Source organism: Nannobrachium achirus, assembly GCF_963921795.1.
Source record: "Nannobrachium achirus genome assembly, chromosome: 1".
Lineage (NCBI taxonomy): Eukaryota > Metazoa > Chordata > Actinopteri > Myctophiformes > Myctophidae > Nannobrachium > Nannobrachium achirus.
Window position 1 is genome coordinate 39787672 of NC_137810.1, and position 20079 is coordinate 39807750.

The 20079-nt window shown below is 43.2% G+C and overlaps 1 protein-coding gene across 1 annotated transcript; it reads left to right on the plus strand.

Annotated features, from left to right (window-relative positions):
- Nucleotides 1-8779: 8779 nt before the first annotated feature.
- LOC308291462 (transmembrane protein 205) lies at nucleotides 8780-16580 on the plus strand. The gene is made up of 4 exons (XM_080733478.1): nucleotides 8780-8803; nucleotides 13383-13631; nucleotides 14202-14365; nucleotides 15921-16580. The coding sequence occupies exons 2-4, from the start codon at nucleotides 13532-13534 to the stop codon at nucleotides 16221-16223; spliced, it is 567 nt and encodes a 188-aa protein (XP_080589604.1). The 5' UTR covers nucleotides 8780-8803; nucleotides 13383-13531; the 3' UTR covers nucleotides 16224-16580.
- The last annotated feature ends 3499 nt before the right edge of the window (nucleotides 16581-20079 follow it).

Below are 20079 nucleotides of genomic sequence, written 5' to 3' on the forward strand. Positions count from 1 at the left end.
TGTAAAAAGGGTGGCATATGTTCTTCACCTTAGATCTTTCATGGCAATCGGACGCTGCATGCATGATTTGAAGCATTGTGTTCCAAAAATGTGTTTTGCTAAAGTCTACCTAATGGTGGAGCTATAACAGGCCAATGTGAAAAAGGTAGCATTTGTTCCTTGACCTAGTGGGAATATGTGTGGCAAATTTCACGGTAATCGCAAGCTGCGTTGATGACTTGAGGCATTTTGTTCAAAAGCGGAGCAATCCTGCAAACTTTGGAAGCTAATTAGCCAATCAGGATGGAATATGAAATATCAGACTGATCGGACTTGATCACATGACTATAGAGATACTGTGTACCGATTTGCGTGATTTTTGCATAAAATCTCAAGGAATAATATCCAAAAATGTGTTTTACATATGTCGGCCCAAAGGTGGCGCTATAAAAGGCTGATGTGAAAAATGCAGGGCAAAGGTTTATCCTTAGCCTCTAGGGAGTGCGCTTACAAAGTTTGAAACTGATCGGTGGAGTTATAGGTAAAAGTAAAACCACGAATCGGCCTGTTATAGCGCCACCATGAGGCTGATTTAAAAAGAAATAAGTGGCATTTCTTCCTCGGCCTAGTGGGAACGTGTGTGCGCGATTTCATGATAATTGCACTTTGCGTTTGTGATTTGAGGCATTTTGTTCAAAACGGCTCAATCCTACAAACTTTGGAAGCCAATCTTAGCCAATCAGGATGGAATATGCAAAATCGGACAGATCTGTGTCGATCACATGACTGTCGAGATACTGCCTACCGATTTGTAGGATTTTTGGACAAAATCTGTAAGAGTAGTGCACAGAAATGTGTTTTGCGAACATCGGCCACTAGGTGGCGCTAGAAAAGGCCCATTTGAAAAATTTAGGGCAGAGGTTCTAGATTGGCATCCAGGGAATGTGTGTGCTCACTTTGGCAGCGACCGTGCCAACGGCGACTGAGATTAGGTGCTCACAAACTGCGAGGACGCACGGACGGACGGACGGACGGACGGACGGACGGACGCACGCACGCACGCACGCACGGACGGAGGGGAAAACATACTCTCCCCCATGCCTTCGGCTGGTGGAGACAAAAAGACATCCACCCTATGCGCGTGGACCCAGCTTTCCTACTAAGCCAGTCACCAGTGACAAGAATGTCACCCTCTCCAAGTGCACCAAGATCAGCCAAAGCAAGAATACAGTTTCAGCACAATATTCCCATAATGGTAAGAGTTTACCCTTTAAGGCATTGCACAAAGCTATAGCCTAATCATGTTTTTGGACCCAGAACAGAAGATTCCAGCCCCCCCCCCCCCAAAAAAAAAAAAACTCTGAAAGCAACAATCATCTGCTTGGTTTAGAGGATCATTGTAAAGCCCAAGGTTATGGTTAACTAAAACTGGAAGACTGACACTTCTACAGGTTTAGAAAATTGACCAAGTACAATCATAGAGAATAAATCCTTAGCCACCTCTGTCAATTGGTTCATACATTTTGGGTATATACTGTACGTACTGTAGTGAATCTTCATTTTGTGTCTTAGTCAATAGGGCACTTTCTGACCTTAAGGCTCACCCCTGATAAATGGCATTACAAAAAAAAAAATCACTGAAATACTAAGCTAAAGCCTCAAAAACTAAATATCAAGTCAAAACTATAATACCCTTGGTACATCGACTACTATGAATACAGGCAGAGCAATGTTGAGCTCGGTGGCACATGTATTGGCTTGCTGGATGTAATGCATTGGTGAGTAATCATTGGTTTAGAACTACGACACTTTAGTACGAGTAGCACCTGGTGGTGGATGTGTATCTGCTGTTGCCCAGCACCCAGTTTAACACAACACACTACACCCAAGAATAAATAAAAAAACATTTTATTTTACAATAAACTGTATATTGTCCAGCAACAGCAGGTTTATTGTCGGAACCTCCCAAGTTGTTTGATCTGAAAACAGAGAGAAAAAAAAGGTAGCCATATCTATTATGTACAGATGGCATGTGCCATGCTGTTACATGTCACAATTGTATACATAAAAAGTGGATAAAGTGAAGAAACATCACTCACCTATCTACCTTAGCCATAGACGTTTGGATAGCCGAGACCAGCATAGTAGCCAGACTGGGACACAGACCAGCATAGTAGCCAGACTGGGACACAAGGGGCCATGGCTGCTGCAGCATCTTATCGTGGTCAGACTGTTTGGGCGGCTGGGGCACTTCTGGCCTTGGTTGCGATGGCTGCTGGGGAAACTGGGGGAAAACTGGTGGTAGTGATGGGCTTGGTGGTGGCTGCTGGGGCCTAGGCTGCTGCTGAACCTGTGGGCCTGGTCGCTGGGGAGCCTGAGGCCTTGGCTGCTGGGGATACTGGGAGTGGTAGTGGGACACTTCTGGCCTTGGTGGTGGCTGCTGAGGGCCTGGTTGCTGGGGCTGCGGGGGAAACTGTGGGTGGTGGTAAGACACATCTGGCCTTGCCAGTGGCTGCTGGGGCCTTGACTGCTGCTGAACCTGGGGGCCTGGTTGCTGAGGCTGCTGGGGGTGGTAATGGGACACCTCTGGCCTTGCCAGTGGCTGCTGGGGCCTAGGCTGCTGCTGAACCTGGGGGCCTGGTTGCTGGGGCTGCTGAGTGTGGTGGGGGGGCTTGGAGCTAGGCTGCTGCGGAACCTCTGGGCCTGGTTGCTGGGGCTTGCCAGGGCTCGGGGCTTGGGTGCTCCGATTCTGAGACAGTATGTCACAGTTACACAGTACAGTAATGGTGGTCTGGGAGCGAGAAACTGGTGATTTTGGGACACCTGGGTGATCCTCAGGCAGTAGCCTATATCACAGTTAAACAGCACAGATATATCATCAGGCTGAGCATCTGAACCCGGAAGAGATGGACGAAAGGTGATCTTCTGACCTGTAAAAAAGCAAAATATGTATATAGTCAGGAAACTGGATGTTATTTTGCCAAATACTGAAATTTCCCAAAGGGGACCACAGAGTTAAAATCAAGGTCAAACTCACCATCTGCTGTATAACCTACAAGCAGCGAAGCGAAAAACACCACCCTAGAGAAGATTAGAGGAATCAATTACGCACTTCACCAATAATTATAGACATGTGATATCTGTCAAAAGCTTAAACATAAAATACAAACAAAGAACAAGTAGGCCTACCTCATGAAAAGCCCCATGGCTTCCTGTAGAGCTGTGGTCTGCTATGAAGACATAAAAGAAGCGCAAACGCTTCCACCAAATTGAAACCTGTTGTTGAACAGCCACAACCAGCCATTTAATGCTTATAGTTCTGAAGTCCCTTATGAAAGGACAACCAATCACCCTCCCTGCTGAGGTTGGTGGAAAGGGGTTGTGCCAAATTATTCAATATATTTGTGCCACAGAAAGTTGCCATTGAATACAGCTCACGTGATAATTATTATTTTTATGTTTTTATTTTTATCACAAAAATACTTGCCTGGCTGGTAAAAACCAGACCGCACAACACCACCCCCTGTGGTGGTGGTAGAGGCTGGCCCGCCAGGCTACAACAATACCTCCATTAAACTTCTTTTGTAATACACATAGGCCTACAGTGGGTAGATGTTTTATTTCCCCAATTGCTTAAACACAAATGAGTCAAATTCTTTACTTCACTATAATGTATTAATTCAGCAAACACATAATATCATATCATTGACCCCTCACATGCTACTTAAAGCAGATTATTTGTGTGTGTGTGTGTGTGTGTGTGTGTGTGTGTGTGTGTGTGTGTGTGTGTGTGTGTGTGTGTGTGTGCGTGTGCGTGTGTGTGTGTGTGTTTTTCCTGTATAGTAAAGTTAATGTGACCCCAACTTTCAGCAGATATCAGATTCCCCTATTTCAGTCTTTGTGAGATGTGTTTCTGTACACCTTCACAAACACATTGGTGAAGAAAAAATTCGGTAAGGAATTTATTCCAAGATTGAACATATTTCTGATAATATTCCCTCTCTAAATTCCAATGTCCACCCTGCACCCTCAAGCCCTTCACCCTCACTGACTTATATGTCAGCTGGTAAGTGCTTGAGGGTGCGCTGCAAAAGCTCCAAAATGGTAGAAAAGGAATGGAACAGCACTTAAGATGAGATTTAAAAACTCTTAACTGTCCTTATTTAGAGTCATTGCTTTAAAGGCTGTGATTGTTTCCTTTTTCTCCTGTATAGTAAAGTTTAATTGGGCCGGTGTGGTCTTTGAGTTGATATTATGTGTTTGCTGAATGAATACATTATAGTGAAGTAAAGAATTAGATTTGTTTAAGAAATAGGGACATCTTGTGTTTAAGCAATTGAGGAGATAAAACATCCATGTGTATTACAGAAGAAGTTTAACGAGGTATTGGTGTGCTTAAATGAGAAGCTTCTGGTAAGGATGTGCTACCCTTCATTCTTTAGAACCAGCCTTTCCCCTGTTTTAGTCAGTATTTTCATTTGACTTGGGTGGCAAATAAGATAAATAGATTTACATACATACATACATACATACATACATACATACATACATATAAAAAATATTATCGTGTGAGTGTGAGCTGTATTCAATGGTAACTTTCTGTGGCACAAATATCAAATATTTTGGCACACCCCCTTTCGACCAACCTGTTTCTAATTAGCTAATTATTACTCAGCAGGGAAGGTGATTGGTTGTCCTTTCACGAGGGAAGCTAAGCATTAAAATGCTGGTTTGGTTTGGTGTGGCTGTTCAGCAGGTTTCAGTTTGGTGGAAGCAAGTTTGTGCTTCTTTTATTTGTCTTGGTAGCAGCCCAAAGCTCTGCAGGAAGCCATGGTGCTTTTCATGAGGTACTTGTTTTGTTTGTATTTTATGTTTAAGCTTTTGACAGATATTACTTGACTATAAGAATTGGTGAAGTGTGTAATTGATTCCTCTAATCTTCTCTAGGGTGTATCTTGCTTTGCTGGTTGTAGGACATTATACAGCAGATGGTGAGTTTGACTTTGATTTTACTCTATTGTCCCCTTTGGAAATGTTCAGTAATTGGCTAAATAACATCCAGTTCCCTGACTATACATAAATATTTTGCTCTTTTCTCACAGCTCAAAAGATCACCTTTCGTCCATCTCTTCCGGATTCAGATGCTCAGCCTGATGATCTATCTGTGCTGTGTAACTGTGATATACTGCCTGAGGATCACCCAAGTGTCCTAAAATCACCCGTTTCTCCCTCCCAGACCACCATTACTGTACTGTGTAACTGTGATGTACTGTCTCAGAATCAGAGCACCCAAGCCCCGAGCCCTGGCAAGCCCCAGCAACCAGGCCCCCAGGTTCCCCAGCGGCCTAGGCCCCAGCAGCCACCACCTAGACCAGAGGTGTCGCACTACCGCCCCCAGTTTCCCCAGCAACCGGGCCCCCAGGTTCAGCCACTGCCCAGGCCCCAGCAGCCACTGACAAGGCCAGAGGTGTCGTACTACTACCCCCAGTTTCCCCAGCAAACGGGTCCCCAGAAGCCACCAACAAGGCCAGATGTATCTCACTACAACCCTCAGTTTCCCCAGCAGCCAAGGCCTCAGGCTCCCCAGCTTCCCCAGCAGCCAAGGCCTCAGGCTCCCCAGCAACCAGTTCCGCAGCCACCTAGCTACATGCCCCACCACTACTACCACCCTCTGTTTCCCCAGCAACCAGGCCCCCAGGTTCAGCAGCAGCCTAGGCCCCAGCAGCCACCACCAAGGCCAGAGCTGCCCTACCCCCAGGTGCCCCACCGCCACCCCAAGTTTCCCCAGCAGCCACGGCCAGAGGTACAGCCCCAGCAACCTGGCCCCGTGTATCCCCAGCAACCTGGCCCCGTGTATCCCCAGCAACCTGGCCCCCAGCAGCCCCAGCAACCTGGCCCCGTGTATCCCCAGCAACCTGGCCCCGTGTATCCCAAGCAACCTGGCCCCCAGCAGCCCCAGCAACCTGGCCCTGTGTATCCCCAGCAACCTGGCCCCGTGTATCCCAAGCAACCTGGCCCCGTGTATCCCCAGCAACCTGGCCCCGTGTATCCCCAGCAACCTGGCCCCGTGTATCCCCAGCAACCTGGCCCCGTGTATCCCAAGCAACCTGGCCCTGTGTATCCCCAGCAACCTGGCCCTGTGTATCCCAAGCAACCTGGCCCCGTGTATCCCAAGCAACCTGGCCCCCAGCAACCTGGCCCCGTGTATCCCAAGCAACCTGGCCCCCAGCAGCCCCAGCAACCTGGCCCTGTGTATCCCCAGCAACCTGGCCCCGTGTATCCCCAGCAACCTGGCCCCCTGTATCCCCAGCAGCCCCAGCAACCTGGCCCCCAGCAGCCCCAGCAACCTGGCCCCCTGTATCCCCAGCAGCCCCAGCAACCTGGCCCCCAGTATCCCCAGCAACCTGGCCCCGTGTATCCCCAGCAGCCCCAGCAACCTGGCCCCCAGCAGCCCCAGCAACCTGGCCCCCAGTATCCCCAGCAACCTGGCCCCCAGTATCCCCAGCAACCCCAGCAACCTGGCCCCCAGCAGCCCCAGCAACCTGGCCCCCTGTACCCCCAGCAACCTGGCCCCCTGTATCCCCAGCAGCCGCCACCAAGGCCAGAGGTGCCTCACCAACACCCCCAGCATCCAGGTTCACAGGTTCCCCAGCAGCCCCAGCCAAGACCAGAGGTGCCCCAGTTGCCAAAACGGTTGCCCCAGTCTGGCTATGCTGGTCTTGGCTATCCTTATGGTGGCTATGGCCGTAGATAGGTGAGTGATCACTGTATCAATCAACTTTTTCAACTTTTTCTGTATAATTGTAACGAGTAATGCCATCTGTAACTAGGGCTACAGGGAGTATCAACTTTTTCTGTATAATTGTAACGTTTTCTGTATAATTGTAACGTTTTCTGTATAATTGTAACGTTTTCTGTATAATTGTAACGACTAGTAATGCCATCTGTCTGTGTCTGTCGTTAGAGATGAGTGAAGTGTACTTGATTATGCACCAACAGTTTCTCTCTGCTCTTTCAGATCCTCAACTTGGGAGGTTACTACAATAAACCTGCTATTGCTGGATCGTGTACAGTATATTGTAAATTAAATAAAAAGATTTTAATTTATTCTTGGGTGTAGTGTGTTGTGTTAAACTGGATGCTGCCCAACAGCAGGTACAGATCCACCAGCAGGCAAGGCAGGCAACGGCTGGTGCTCCTGAGTTCTAAACCAACTTCCTTACTGTGCCACTGAGATTTACATTGCTTTGCCTTGGCTGTGTATTCAGATTACTAGGTTTTATATTTACTTTGTATTTCGTTTCCATGGGTGTTTTTTTTAGGCTTTTATTTTAGTGTTTAATTTTAAGGCCATTGTATTTATCAGGGATGAGCCTCAACCTCAATGTTTAGAGTTCCTTGACTAAAACTGACAGGACTAAGACATTTGAAGATTGAGGGTGTTGGAAACTTGTTCTGGGTCCAAAAAACTTGATTAGGCTATAGCTCCTTGTGCAATGTCTTAAGTAGGTGGTACTGGTACTGAAAGTGTAGTTGACAAGAATATTGTACTGCAGGTGTATTCTTTGGCTGATCTTGCTTCAATTGAGAAGGACATTCTTGTCACTGGTTTAGCTTCTGGTACCATAACTGCTGTGTATTTGTACTAGAATTGTGTTCATGTGCCACTTTGTGCCAGCAGGGGGCCCTTTGAGCCCCACTAGTATATAGTAATCACTTGGTTGGTGGTACCAACAAGATAATCTTCTATTGGTTGGTGGTCCCAACAAGATAATCTTCTATTAGTACTTGGCAGTGGTGGGGGGAAAGTACAAAACTATTTGGTGTCAATACTTAACCTGACTCCGCCAAACACTGCAATGTAGAAATACTTTCGTCTTAGTTCTGTCTTCTCCACTAGTACCTCCCCAACATTTTAGTATTTTTATTTGAAGAAATGGTCTATTTAGTCCGAGAGATTGGGCCCCTGAGGGCCTTGTTGGCTTATTTGGTAATTGAATCAATCCACCCTGGCCTGCACCCTTCTCGAATTGGGTTGCAACAGAACTAATTTAACTAACAACCCTAACCCAAACAATTGTTTGATTATAAAATCAATTTCAATAAAGTAATGGCAGCATGTAGCATTGCGTTCTGCGCTTGTAGTTAGGCTATTTTTTCACGATTCTGAGTGACACACTGTTACAACTATTTGTATTGATGCAATATATTTTGAAGAAGGCAAGCTTCAAGATTGATAACTCTCTAAATCGAAATTAGTAATTTCCCCATGGGTCCTTGAGGGAGTTCTACGGAGTCTCCAGCTAAATAGTTTGGAACCAAATGGACCCTTAAGGGTCTAACTTTGGTTCCATTTGTGTACACGGGCTAATAAGTGTCAATTTGGGGGTCCTTGACATGAAAAGGTTGAGGACCACAGTCTACAGCTAGCCTCGTAAAGCACCCTCTTCCGAAAAGCATACAGCAATGGTCTCAAAGTGGATTTCGGGGACTATTTATTTTATGGGGTTCTAAATTGACCCTTACATGACTGACAGTGTACAAATGGAACCAAATGGATTTGGTTCCATTTGTACACTGTCAGAGGGGAGACCCTGAAATGTAAACGTTTGAGAAATACAGTAGGCCTATATCATATGCTACAGTAAGCAACCCTAGTAATTATCCATCCAACCTGAACCCACACACACGTCCACGTTGGACTCTGATTCCCACAATGCAACGGGAAGGTGAAGTAGGAAGCGAGTAAAGTTTACTAGACAACAGTAGTATTTGTGGTGGAGGTGTTTCTTCACACAGCAACGGCAACAGGCGGGGGGTGGAGGTAAGAATTTGAAATTCACATTTATGATTATTATTGTTGTTTACAAACACTTGTCTTTAGGTCACCTCTGGACTCGTGTGCAGCTCGCTTTCTTTAAAACAACTCCTCGTTGTGTCTTTAAATATGATCCATATCCACATGATCTAACACACAGCAGCCTGTCTTTTTGCACGTTGCTACGGTGTTAGCCACTGCTTATAACTATGGCTGCAACAACTATCCATTATTTTCTACGCCATTATAGCTGTTTACGTTGAAAATAGCCGATCTGCAAGCTCACAGTCGACACTGAACTGTCTCAGTCTGAGTTTGCAGTCTGTTGCAGATCGGCTATATTTTTGTTGTTCCTTGTTTCCCCCCCCCCCCCCCCCCCTCAAATCGATTATTTACAACAACAAAAAAATAATATTCTGTCAATAAGTCGATCAGTTCTATCAACTGTTGCATATTATTTATGAACATATTAGTGTGCATATTATTTATGAACACTTTAATAACAGTTGGTCAGGTGAAGGTGACTTTGAACCATATGGGTTTGTGTTTGACTTCAGTGAAATGTGTTGTGAGTGACTGCCATAGACTAGTATTAAATGAATCAGAGACACAAGAGTTAACAGCAACACCTTGTCTTTCATTGTGGGTATGAAGTGGTGGAAAATAACTTTTTTTTGTTTTACTTAAGTAAAAGTATCAATAGTACTGCAATGCATAAATACTCTGTTACAAGTAAAAGTATGGAATAAAAAATGTACTTGAATAAAAGTACAAAAGTATTGGCATCGAAATGTACTTCAAGTACTCATTAAGCAGAATGTCCCATTTAAGTTTTCAAATGTATAATGGCAGATCTACTAGCTATGTAGTACAATATTTGGATGCGAGATCTATAGTGGAGTAGAACTGAAAGTATTGGAAATTGGAAATATGTACAGTAAAGTACAAATACCTCAACTGTACCTCAACTTCTGCAGTACAGACACACTCCTTTCATTGTGATTCTGGGTATGTCATGACTCATTGACTTATTTCAATGAATAAGACATTATTACAACCAATCTGTATGATAGGCCAGTGTGTTAATGCAATATCAATCTGGCAAGCCATCATCAAAGAAAAGGGAACGCCCACTCGGTTTGTTCCTCTTCCTTTTTCAGAAGCGTAAGCTATCAGACAGAATGATGCAATATAGGTTACTATACATGTAGTGGTTGGGTGAAGGGTGCTACTATTCCATTTAGAGTAGACCCCGGTGTCAAGTAGGAATCACTAGAGGTTCGCGGCCTTCGGCCGCTCACATCTAGAGTCCACGCCCGCTTCTTTACTAAAAAACCTCCGGGCGCTCAGGCAGGACTGCTCTATATTTGATCATTGATGCTTGTCTTGTAGCGGGGACTCTGCTGCCGTGCTCTGCACTGACTTGTGGAGGCAGCAGCAGCAGCGCACATGCAAACACAGTGGTGTCAAATTTCACTCTCTCTCTCTCTCGCTTGCCCGCCCCCCCTCCCCTGTTGCCTCCTCTCTCTCGTGCTTAGCGAATGAGCGGACGGCATAGGGTTATGGGCGGTATTCCTTACGTCCTGACGACTACCGACTACCTATGCGACGACTACCTATGCGACTACCTATGACTTGAAGTCGATGTAAAGGGGGCGTGCCAGTGGGATGCGGCAACATAGGACACCTACTGTACCTACTGTTGACAAGTAGTACTGCCTGATATAAAGCTCATAAGCCCAATAGCACACTATCTCCCCCTGGCCCCGGGTGGCCAAGCAGGGATTGACACTTTGAGGAGTTGTAGAAATGTGGGTTCCTCGTGCAAAATGACCTGCAGGTTCGAATCCATAAAAGTTATAATAGTTTGCAGCTTTAATTTAACTCAGAGAGTGTTTAAGTGAACACTCTGTTTGTTGTTTGCTCAGAGGAATTTTACTGTGTACAATCATAGCAGGGCCTGTTTTGCTTTAAACATCTACTCTCAGTCATTGATATCATATCTCATTCTTGCTCTTCTAGACATAACAGTATTTGACCGTAGTAGAGTTCATACTAGTAGTTGTAACCACAGTAGCTTTGCTGTCCTGGCTGCTCAGTCAGAAAGATGCTGCCCTCTGCCCCACTAACCTGAAAGGCGTTCCATTGTTTGCTATTGAACCTTTAAGGCGTGTCTCACCAACAGAGTTGTACGCTCACTCACATGTTCAGTTCACTGATGTGTTGACAGCCACAGGTGTTACATTCTCCAATGTGTGAGTGCAGGAGCTAGGAGTAGGCTGTTGCTCAGGGCACCAAACTAATCAGACACAACTTTAACATACAATATTAGGTAGAGATATACCGATTAGGGATGGGCGTTATGACATTTCTGGACGATATCAATATAATAATTGCTGTTGTGGCCGATAACAGAGATAAACGATGTCGATATGATCTTGACATATTATATATTACATAAGTATTATAATTGTGTCCATTCTGAAAAAGGCATATAAACACTGTATTTGAAAAAGCAATGCTTCTTTATTCCAAAACTGGGGATGCACCGTGAAATGTTGGCCCATATTCCATTCCAACATAAACAGCTTGAATGAAGTCTTTGAGTTTCCCCAGAAAACACTGATAGTATCTGCAGCCAAAATGCTAAAATATCAGCTAAAACCGATACATTACAGGCCTGACACTAAGGGTTGTCCACCGGGCCCCTGGCAGGTAAATGAAACTTTTGGGCAGGTGAAGTTTGCTCTCATGTTGCCCGACCAGGCAAGTGCTCGTTTGAGAGGGGACACAACTGTCTATAAACACAACACCAGATATCTATTTAACCCATTCAGGCCGGGAACACATTTTAGTGTATGGGAGGGGCTTACAGTACATGTACAGTATGTAGCAACATATTTGTTTTTGAAGGCTAATTCCTGATTTAGGCCTAACTATAGGTTAGGACTGAACATGCCAGAGCACTCTGTCTTCTGGTCTCTGGAATGTAAAATAAGAGCACTGTTTACCTATAATGTGCTATTTTCACTGTTGCGACACTTGAAAATATTAAATAACAAGTGTGAACCCATAGTCATATTCATAGCTATGTATGTATTTGGCATACAAATTAGAAAGACTGTAGTATGACATTTTGTATTCGCACAGCCACAAAGTTAAAAAAGAAAAAAGGTGTTAAATTGAACGGTAATTCTAATTTTACCTATCATTTGAGCAAGTAGAACATGACCTGTACTTGCCGAATGCCGACGGGCAAGTGCCTCTGAGTCAAACCCCTGCATTATTTTTTAGATTTGTTCGATACTGATATGGCATTTTAAGGCCAACATTGGCCGATACCGATATGATGACCGATTAATTGCCCAATATTATGAAATATCATTATGTGATGATGTGGTATCACAGTATGTCCAAATGTCAGTACTTTTACTTCTATTCCACTACATCACAGAGGCAAATATTGTACTTTTTACTCCACTACAATTATTTGAAAACATTACTTTTCAGATTTTATTTAAAGTAACTTTAAACCTTTCTACGTTCACAACGGGTCGCTTTGTGTTGTGAGCTTGTAGATCTGCTATTTTCAAAGATTGTTATACATAAAAAAGCTTTTTACAAAAATACTTTTTGAATGCAGACTTGTAACAGAGTGTTTCTGCATGGCAGTATTGATACTTTTACTTAAGTATGTAAGTAATTCTTCCACGTCTGGTGCTATCTGCGTTGCAACACCCTCCATTGACAGCCCATTCATCAAACAGAGAAGTCCTGTCTGATTGTATTAAACCTGTTTTGAAATTGCATGGGCAAGACGGGATGGATTATTATTATTTTTTTTAAATACGAGAACTTGACAGGAACAAAGACGATAATCCAAGCTGTCCGTACAGCTCCAAAATGGGTGAGTTTATTGCCGTTTAATACAATCATGAATGGACTGTCAATGGGGTTATTGCGAGTGAAACTTGGATGCAGATTGTAGGGATGAGACGATATGAAAATGAAAATGTGGTATCTGAAATCGCGATTTGGAACCACGCAATTAGCAAATGATTTCTGTGTGACGGTGGCAAAAGTGATTTCTGTGTGGCGGTGGCTCCCCTCCTCCGTCCCCTGCACACATGTGAAACTTATGGTGTGTCTTAGGGTGCATTTTTTTGCCTTGATGATAGCAAGGCAGCGACATACGGTATTTACTTCCTTGACAATAATGAGACGCAGACAATACCATTACTGAGATCTTTCTGAATATAAAAACGTTTTATATTGCTAATAAGCAAAATACAAGGGAATCTTTTGAAAATATTTATGAACTGAATCAAACCATTTGCATGATAGCCAATTTGCCTAGTTATTAATAATCAATTTATTTTTAAACGTATTAGTCAATAAATATTCAACGGATGCTTCGGAAGCTTGACTTCAACCTTTTAACAAAAAAAACCTTTTGTTTTAATCAAAAAGCTATCACTTATCCGACCTTAAAATAAATATATAAATACCGCAATAGCAATATTAGATATTTTCCCAAAATCGTGCAGCCCTAACGTGGGGTTCCCTTCATCCTATAACTCTCCAGAGGAGAGCAGACGCGACGCAGACAGCACACGGACGGAGAGGGGGAGCCAGGCGGTATCGTGTTGGTTCCGTGTTGCACGCGGTGGAGTCGGGAGTCTGAGGGAACTGAGCTGGAAACGGAAGCAGAGAGGAGGAAGCGTCTTCGTCATCATGGCCACCGACCGGGACCCCGACTTCACGGCCAAGCTGCTGCACCTGCTGATGCTCTCCACCTACTGGGGCATGCAGATCTGGGTCACCTTCATATCAAGTTGGTACCACCTTGATGTCAATCAAGTTTGATATCACCAAGTTTGTTACCACCTGTATGTGAAACTCACTTCACCTGTTTAGACCTGGAAAGCATCCATGTCACTCTAGCTTTTAACCACTTTAACCATTATTTTATGCTTTAGCTATTGAAATATAGCAGATATACAAGCTCACAGCGCGGCACCAAGTGCAGCACTGCAAGCTTGTAGATCTGTTTAAAAAAAAAATCTTGATGAAGTCTTTGAATATATATTTTTCAAAGCAAACTTTTGTAACTCAAATTTCTGCTTCTGGGGGTCCCTGGAACAACTTATTTTGAGCTAGGTATTAGTTTACTATGTATGGAGGATTTAATTGTTAAAAGCCCGGCTGTCTAATATATGTTGCAGAGTGACTGGTTGTGAGCTTGCGACTACTCTTGGTGCGGGACACACCGCACAAACATGTATAAATCGAGCAATAACACATACACAGCACACAACCTAATATCTTAGCTAATTGAGGAAGGCTAAAATGAGACCCAGCGTTGCAGTAATATTGATAGAATAATGCTTGCTGTCCTCCGCAGGCTTCGTGATGAACAACCACCTGAACAGACATACGTACGCCTTTATCCAGAGCCGCCTGGTGCCCTTCTACCTCCACCTGGGCTCCGCCTGTGCCTTCTTCAACCTGGCCATCTATGCCGTGTACCACCCCAGTGACTTGCTGGACGAACGGGAAGCCTTCCAGGTACGTGGCTGACCTGTCTGACACACCAGTGCAGTGGTTTTCAAACTTTTTTGTCTCAGGTCACCCCTACAAATAACTTTTTCATCCAAGGTACACCTGAATTACATTGTTACTTTATAGAAACTTCACATTTATGTCATATTCAATCAAACTTTATTGATGTTATGCTACGTAAATATGTAAATCTTTCCCCCTAAGATACAGTATGTCACAAGGAAAACCTAGAATATCCGTTTCCATTAGGACAGATTGAAAATAACTTTCTACTTGACGTTTAACCCCAGCATCACAATTGTGAGGGGAAACATTCGCCAATAAAATAGCCAATCTAATGCAATTTTTTGACAAAGAGATTTGGTGTAGACTGAAAAAGGACAAAACAAGTGCAGTGCTACTCAGGTTTTACAAAGTCAAATATTATCAAAGTGTTCCAAGGCACCCCTGGACTTGTGTCACGGCACCCACTTAAAAAAAGAAAGAAAAAGAAAAAGAACTGCACGAGTGGACCGTGACGAGAGTATAAAGGTCAATTCACTTTTGAGTCTCATTTTGGAAACTTAGTAAGGAAGCCGCTGTACAATCTTAAATAATGGTTACTCGACAACCAAACCTATGACCATGTATAGTGTAATAGTCTACTCTAGTGCACTTTGACAGCGTATCCTGTCTTACTGGAATCCTGTATTACTTGAAAGCATAGGACATGGATACTGAATATTAAGTACTTGTTTTTAGTACTGGACATAGTTTGAATTCTCTTGATGGTTGATTGATGGTTGATCCCTCATCTGACACAACATAGCACTTATAATAATCTCTAAAGAGATCTTATAAATATCACACTCGTGTTATGTTCCTAAACCATGATAGGAGCGTTGGCTAACGACTATACTGATCAGACTAGCTGCAGTATATATGTTGCTCTGTCAGGCTGACCTTGCATTTAGAATTTAGCTGAGGAAAATAAATGCCACTGGGTAGTGGGTAGATGTTCTTGAGCTTAATGTTGCTATTTTGGGCATGGTATTATGGGTGAACATGTTCACATCTACATGTGAGCTTGTAGATCAGCTATTTTCATCACGTGACAGCTACTTTTATAACAGGGTTTACAACATGTACCCTACTCTAGTGCCCGTTTCTGAATATTCAGTGAAAATAGCTGATCTATAAACTCACACTGTCACGTACATTGAACTTGTGAAACGTTGTGAACAGCGGAAACAGGAGTGGTATAAAGCACGGGGTTCCGGTCAACTAGTACTTGTACGATTTAAGTGGTTAAGTTTATGTTTATTATTTGCACACATTACAAATGTTAGTTTTTTTTTTTTTTTTTCCTTTTTCAAAATGTGCAGGAGAGGTATGAAACCCAATTGGGGAAAAAAAATTAAAACACATCCTGTCAAAAATCAAGATCAAGCAAGAAAAAAAAATATATATCAAATACATGTACATATTATGGTTGAAATGTCCATGAATTTGTCCCACACAAAAAAACCTGAAACGTTCTCTTGTCGGCTTGTGTCTCTCTCTCTCTCTCGTCCTCCCCCAGATCTTCATCATGTTCGTGTCGGTGACTGTGTCGGCTGTCAACGCCCAGTGGTTCGGCCAGATGTCCTCTGAGCTCATGGCGGACATGCACCTCATCGAGCAGGCGTGCGGCCTGGGCCAGGACATCGGCCTGTCGTCCAACCGCGAGGCCTACGCCAAGCTGGCCGACACGGACAGCAAGTACAAGCACTTGAGCGGCCGCCTGTGGCTCTACAACCTCCTGTCCTCGTTGTGCAACCTGGGCTGCATCGCCTGCAACTTCTACAGCATCTGCTACACCGCCGAGAACCTCGTCACCTTGTAGGGATACAGCATCTGCTACACCGCCGAGAACCTCGTCACCTTGTAGGGAGCACAGCAGCAGCCATATTGGAAAGAAATTGAGCCTCTTCCTTATACTTCCTCAAATGGTCCATTTGGTTCCGTTTGAACACTCTTGGAGTTTGATTGATTGATTGATTGATGACTTTATTAGAAGTTTGCATAGGAAAAGGTACAGTTTCATGACAGTACGGTTCACTGGTACAAGGTCAACTAAAAGAATAAACACCTCAAGAAAGTTTTTGGGGTTGTTTCAATTGGGGTCCTTAAAAAAGGAATACTCATATAATTGAATGACAGACAAATAAAACGGTACTGTGCAGAAAATATATAAAAGTAAACTGTCTTAAAACACAAAGCAAAACAAATGGCATTTACAATAGAAAGGTCAGGGGGAGGTAAGGATAGGCTTTGTTTTCTTTTACCAGTTTCGAGCAGCAGCCGCCTGTAAGTGGTTTTTCAGAGACTTACAGGAAGGTAGGGATTTACACTACTTTAAGGCCTGTAAGGGTCCATTAGGTTCCATTTGAACTTTCTTTGAAAATACAAGTATATTATTGATGGTTAGGAATCACATGGACCCTTGCAGGTCTATAACTCCAAGAGTGTCCAAATGGACCCTTTTTATGGGTTGACTCGAACTGCCTCAAGGACCCCTGGGGTCCCAGGAAACCCCAATTTGAGTGAGAACCACTGATACACACACCAGCTCAACACGTCACTCCAAACACATGTCCAAAGATGCTTTTCTTGGAGGAATGTAAACGCCCCTAATTCACACCTGAAGTGATTTTGCACCACTGCGATTATCCGATGGAACGGGTGTGTCTGAATTCTGAAACACCCGTGAAGTTGGCGTGGACCTTCGTGGTGTTACTCCTTCTTTCACATGACAGCTTGCTTCTGGTTGGCTGACCGCTCTTGTCTCGCTGCTTCTCTACTTCTCTCAACCTTCGCCATGCCGCCTTTTAGTGGTCACTCTTCTCCACAGACATGTAGTGCATTGAACCCTGCCACTTTCTCAGAATGCAGAAGCGGCGTACCAGTGGCTTTTTATGAAAGCTGTGTTAAGTCGCACATTTTAAATATGTTAATAATAATAATGTTGATAATTTTAACTAAAGGCCCATTCCCACTGGGCCAGATAAACAGATAAAAATATCTGTCTCTCTCCATTCAAGTGGAGATACAGATTGTATCTGTATCTGTGACAGATATTTGATATCTGTGCTGCGTTGTGGTTTTAGAAACCAGAATGTGGTTTTAGAAACTATTCTGCTTTTACAAAGTGGGATATATTTTAGTTTAACATCACAAACTTTGAAGAAAAAGGTCCTTTTGCACACCTACGGAGAGGGCAGGTGCGTCGGAGTTATGAACTTGAATAGTAGAAGAAAGGGGGAGTCCCAGTGCACTGTTTTCGCTTACAAAACATTTATTGGTAAAGATGCATCATTTTGGGCACTCTGACCTTCATCAGGCATGATGCCTTGTAAGTGAAGACAGTGTGCCTTTCTTCTGCTATTCAAATTTAACATCACAAACAACTGCACGGCATCTTTTTCCACTGAGTGGCCACTAAGCCAAAGGAAGACACTCCAGCAGGAACGTGTGAATGAATGAATGAATGCTGCTCCGTCCAGTTCTGTCAGCTCTGCTGAAACTCCGAACCTTCAACACTCCTTAACTTAAAGATCCAGTTAGTCCTGTTTGTCACGTTGTGCTGGTGCTCTTGCTATAGTTACCCAACCTGGAACCAGGATGATGGAAACCTCATTATGTCCAAGAACTGTTACTTTTCAGGATGTCGAATTCAAACATGGCTACAAGGTAGCAGATCAGATACGTTTTGAGATTGTTGATCCGCTACTTTTGATGCTTTTGTGTGACGCTGCTCTAGGATGATCAAGTAGTAGGGCATTCATTTACGAAAAACACAAATAGTTAGAATATGCAGGTGAAATGTTATATTATCCTTAACCTAGTCTTGCTTAGCCACACGATCAGAGATTCGCCCTGAGGCGTCTTACTAGTTGTATTAGCTGTTGTACCCCTAATCTTCGACTGGTGACTTAATGTAATGTGGGGGGCTAGAAGAACTGTGGAGAAAACCTACGTCTGCTACTTTGAACCAGTCCTGATACCGTCCCCAATATGAAGGACCGGCCTAGAGTCTTGGCGCTGGTTCTGTGATGCTGTTATTTTATGTATGTCACCAGAGTTTTATTTTTATTATTATTTTTATTTGATTTTTTTTCCTGTATCAGGAGGTGGAGATCTCTTGATTGGTTGGCTGAGCGAGACTATCCTTAACTGAATGAATGTAAGGTTTTATATTGCAACCCGACTTATTGTGCCTTTTTAGATATTGATATTGTTTGTGTTCATGTTGTCTGCGTTAGTTTTTATGAGCAGTTATATTTTTTTGTAAAAAAAATAAAATGTAGTTACTGTACTTACTGATGTTATTGAAAACAACATGGTGGAACTCCGCCCACTGCACTCACTACACTGAGCACACACTCGGTGCGCATTTCCGAACGCACCCTTAATGAACAGGTGTGTGTGGCCACATAAAAACATAATTTTAACTCTTTCTGTAATCTTCCTCCAAGTATAATCATAATACCTGATGATTATGTTGGGAAGGGGGGGGGGGGGGGGGGGGGAATCACAGCACTTTCACAACAATTTCTTTAAATAAACATCAGGGATGGAGGATGTACCTCCATACACTACTTGATGACCCTAATGATGTGCTGTAGGCCTACTGTACCTGCTCAACCTAACCAACACACAGTAGCGCTTTTAAAGCAACTTGAAAGATGTTACTTCCTCCTGGTGTTTTTAGTTTAACAGAAAATCAATATCGTTAATTGTATTGTCATCACTGAGGAAAGCACCTACAGTACAAATCAAATCGAAGGGTTACCACCAGTGATCCCCTGAATCCCTTTTCTTTAAATAAACGTTTCTGTGAGAGAGCGGAAGAGCAGTTACTATGTCCTACAACAAGAATGATCCATCCTGCTAGATTGTGAATATTCCCTTACAGTTACAGTGCCTTGCAAAAGTATTCAGACCTTAGATGGATACTAATGATAGGCCTACTTGCACATCATTTTCCAATCTGTATTTTATTGGATTTGGGGTGTTAAATATATTAGTTTTCAGTCAGTGGTCCGTAGACCACCAGTGGTCCTTGAGGGGGCTCCAGGTGGTCCCCAGCTAAATGATGGAGAGTCAGTAACCAAATGGACCCTTATAGATCTTTAACTTGAGAGTGTAAAATGAAACCAAATGAACTCTTGGATCCTTACGGGTCCATTTGGTCTCATTTTACACTCTCAAGAGTTATATTATTGTTAATATCTGCAATACTTACTTGTCTTCTCAATTAGAGAACGTAGAATAATTGTTATTTTGATCAATGTTACTTATCTCTTCTATGGTACCACATCAATACAGCATGGAATTGTGGACAAAATCTTTTCCAATGACAAAATATTCAATTATTTTTTTTGGGATCTCAAATGCCAAATAAATAATGGACCTTGATATGAAAAAACACACTATTAATCAGACATATTCATTTTTGACATTCAATGATGATAGCATATTAAGTGATGCCAACTCAGTTTTTGACTTTTATTTTGACCTGCAAAAACTCCAAAGTGATCCACTCTGATAGGGTTTTAAAGTGTTGATAGATTGGCCCCTTACTGATGTTGGTGACACTGTATTCTCTCCTATACTGCCACCTTGAGGCCCTAGTTTCAACTTGCACGCTAGATATCCCAAAATTAAGGCAAACAGGTGGGATAGCATTACATTTATGA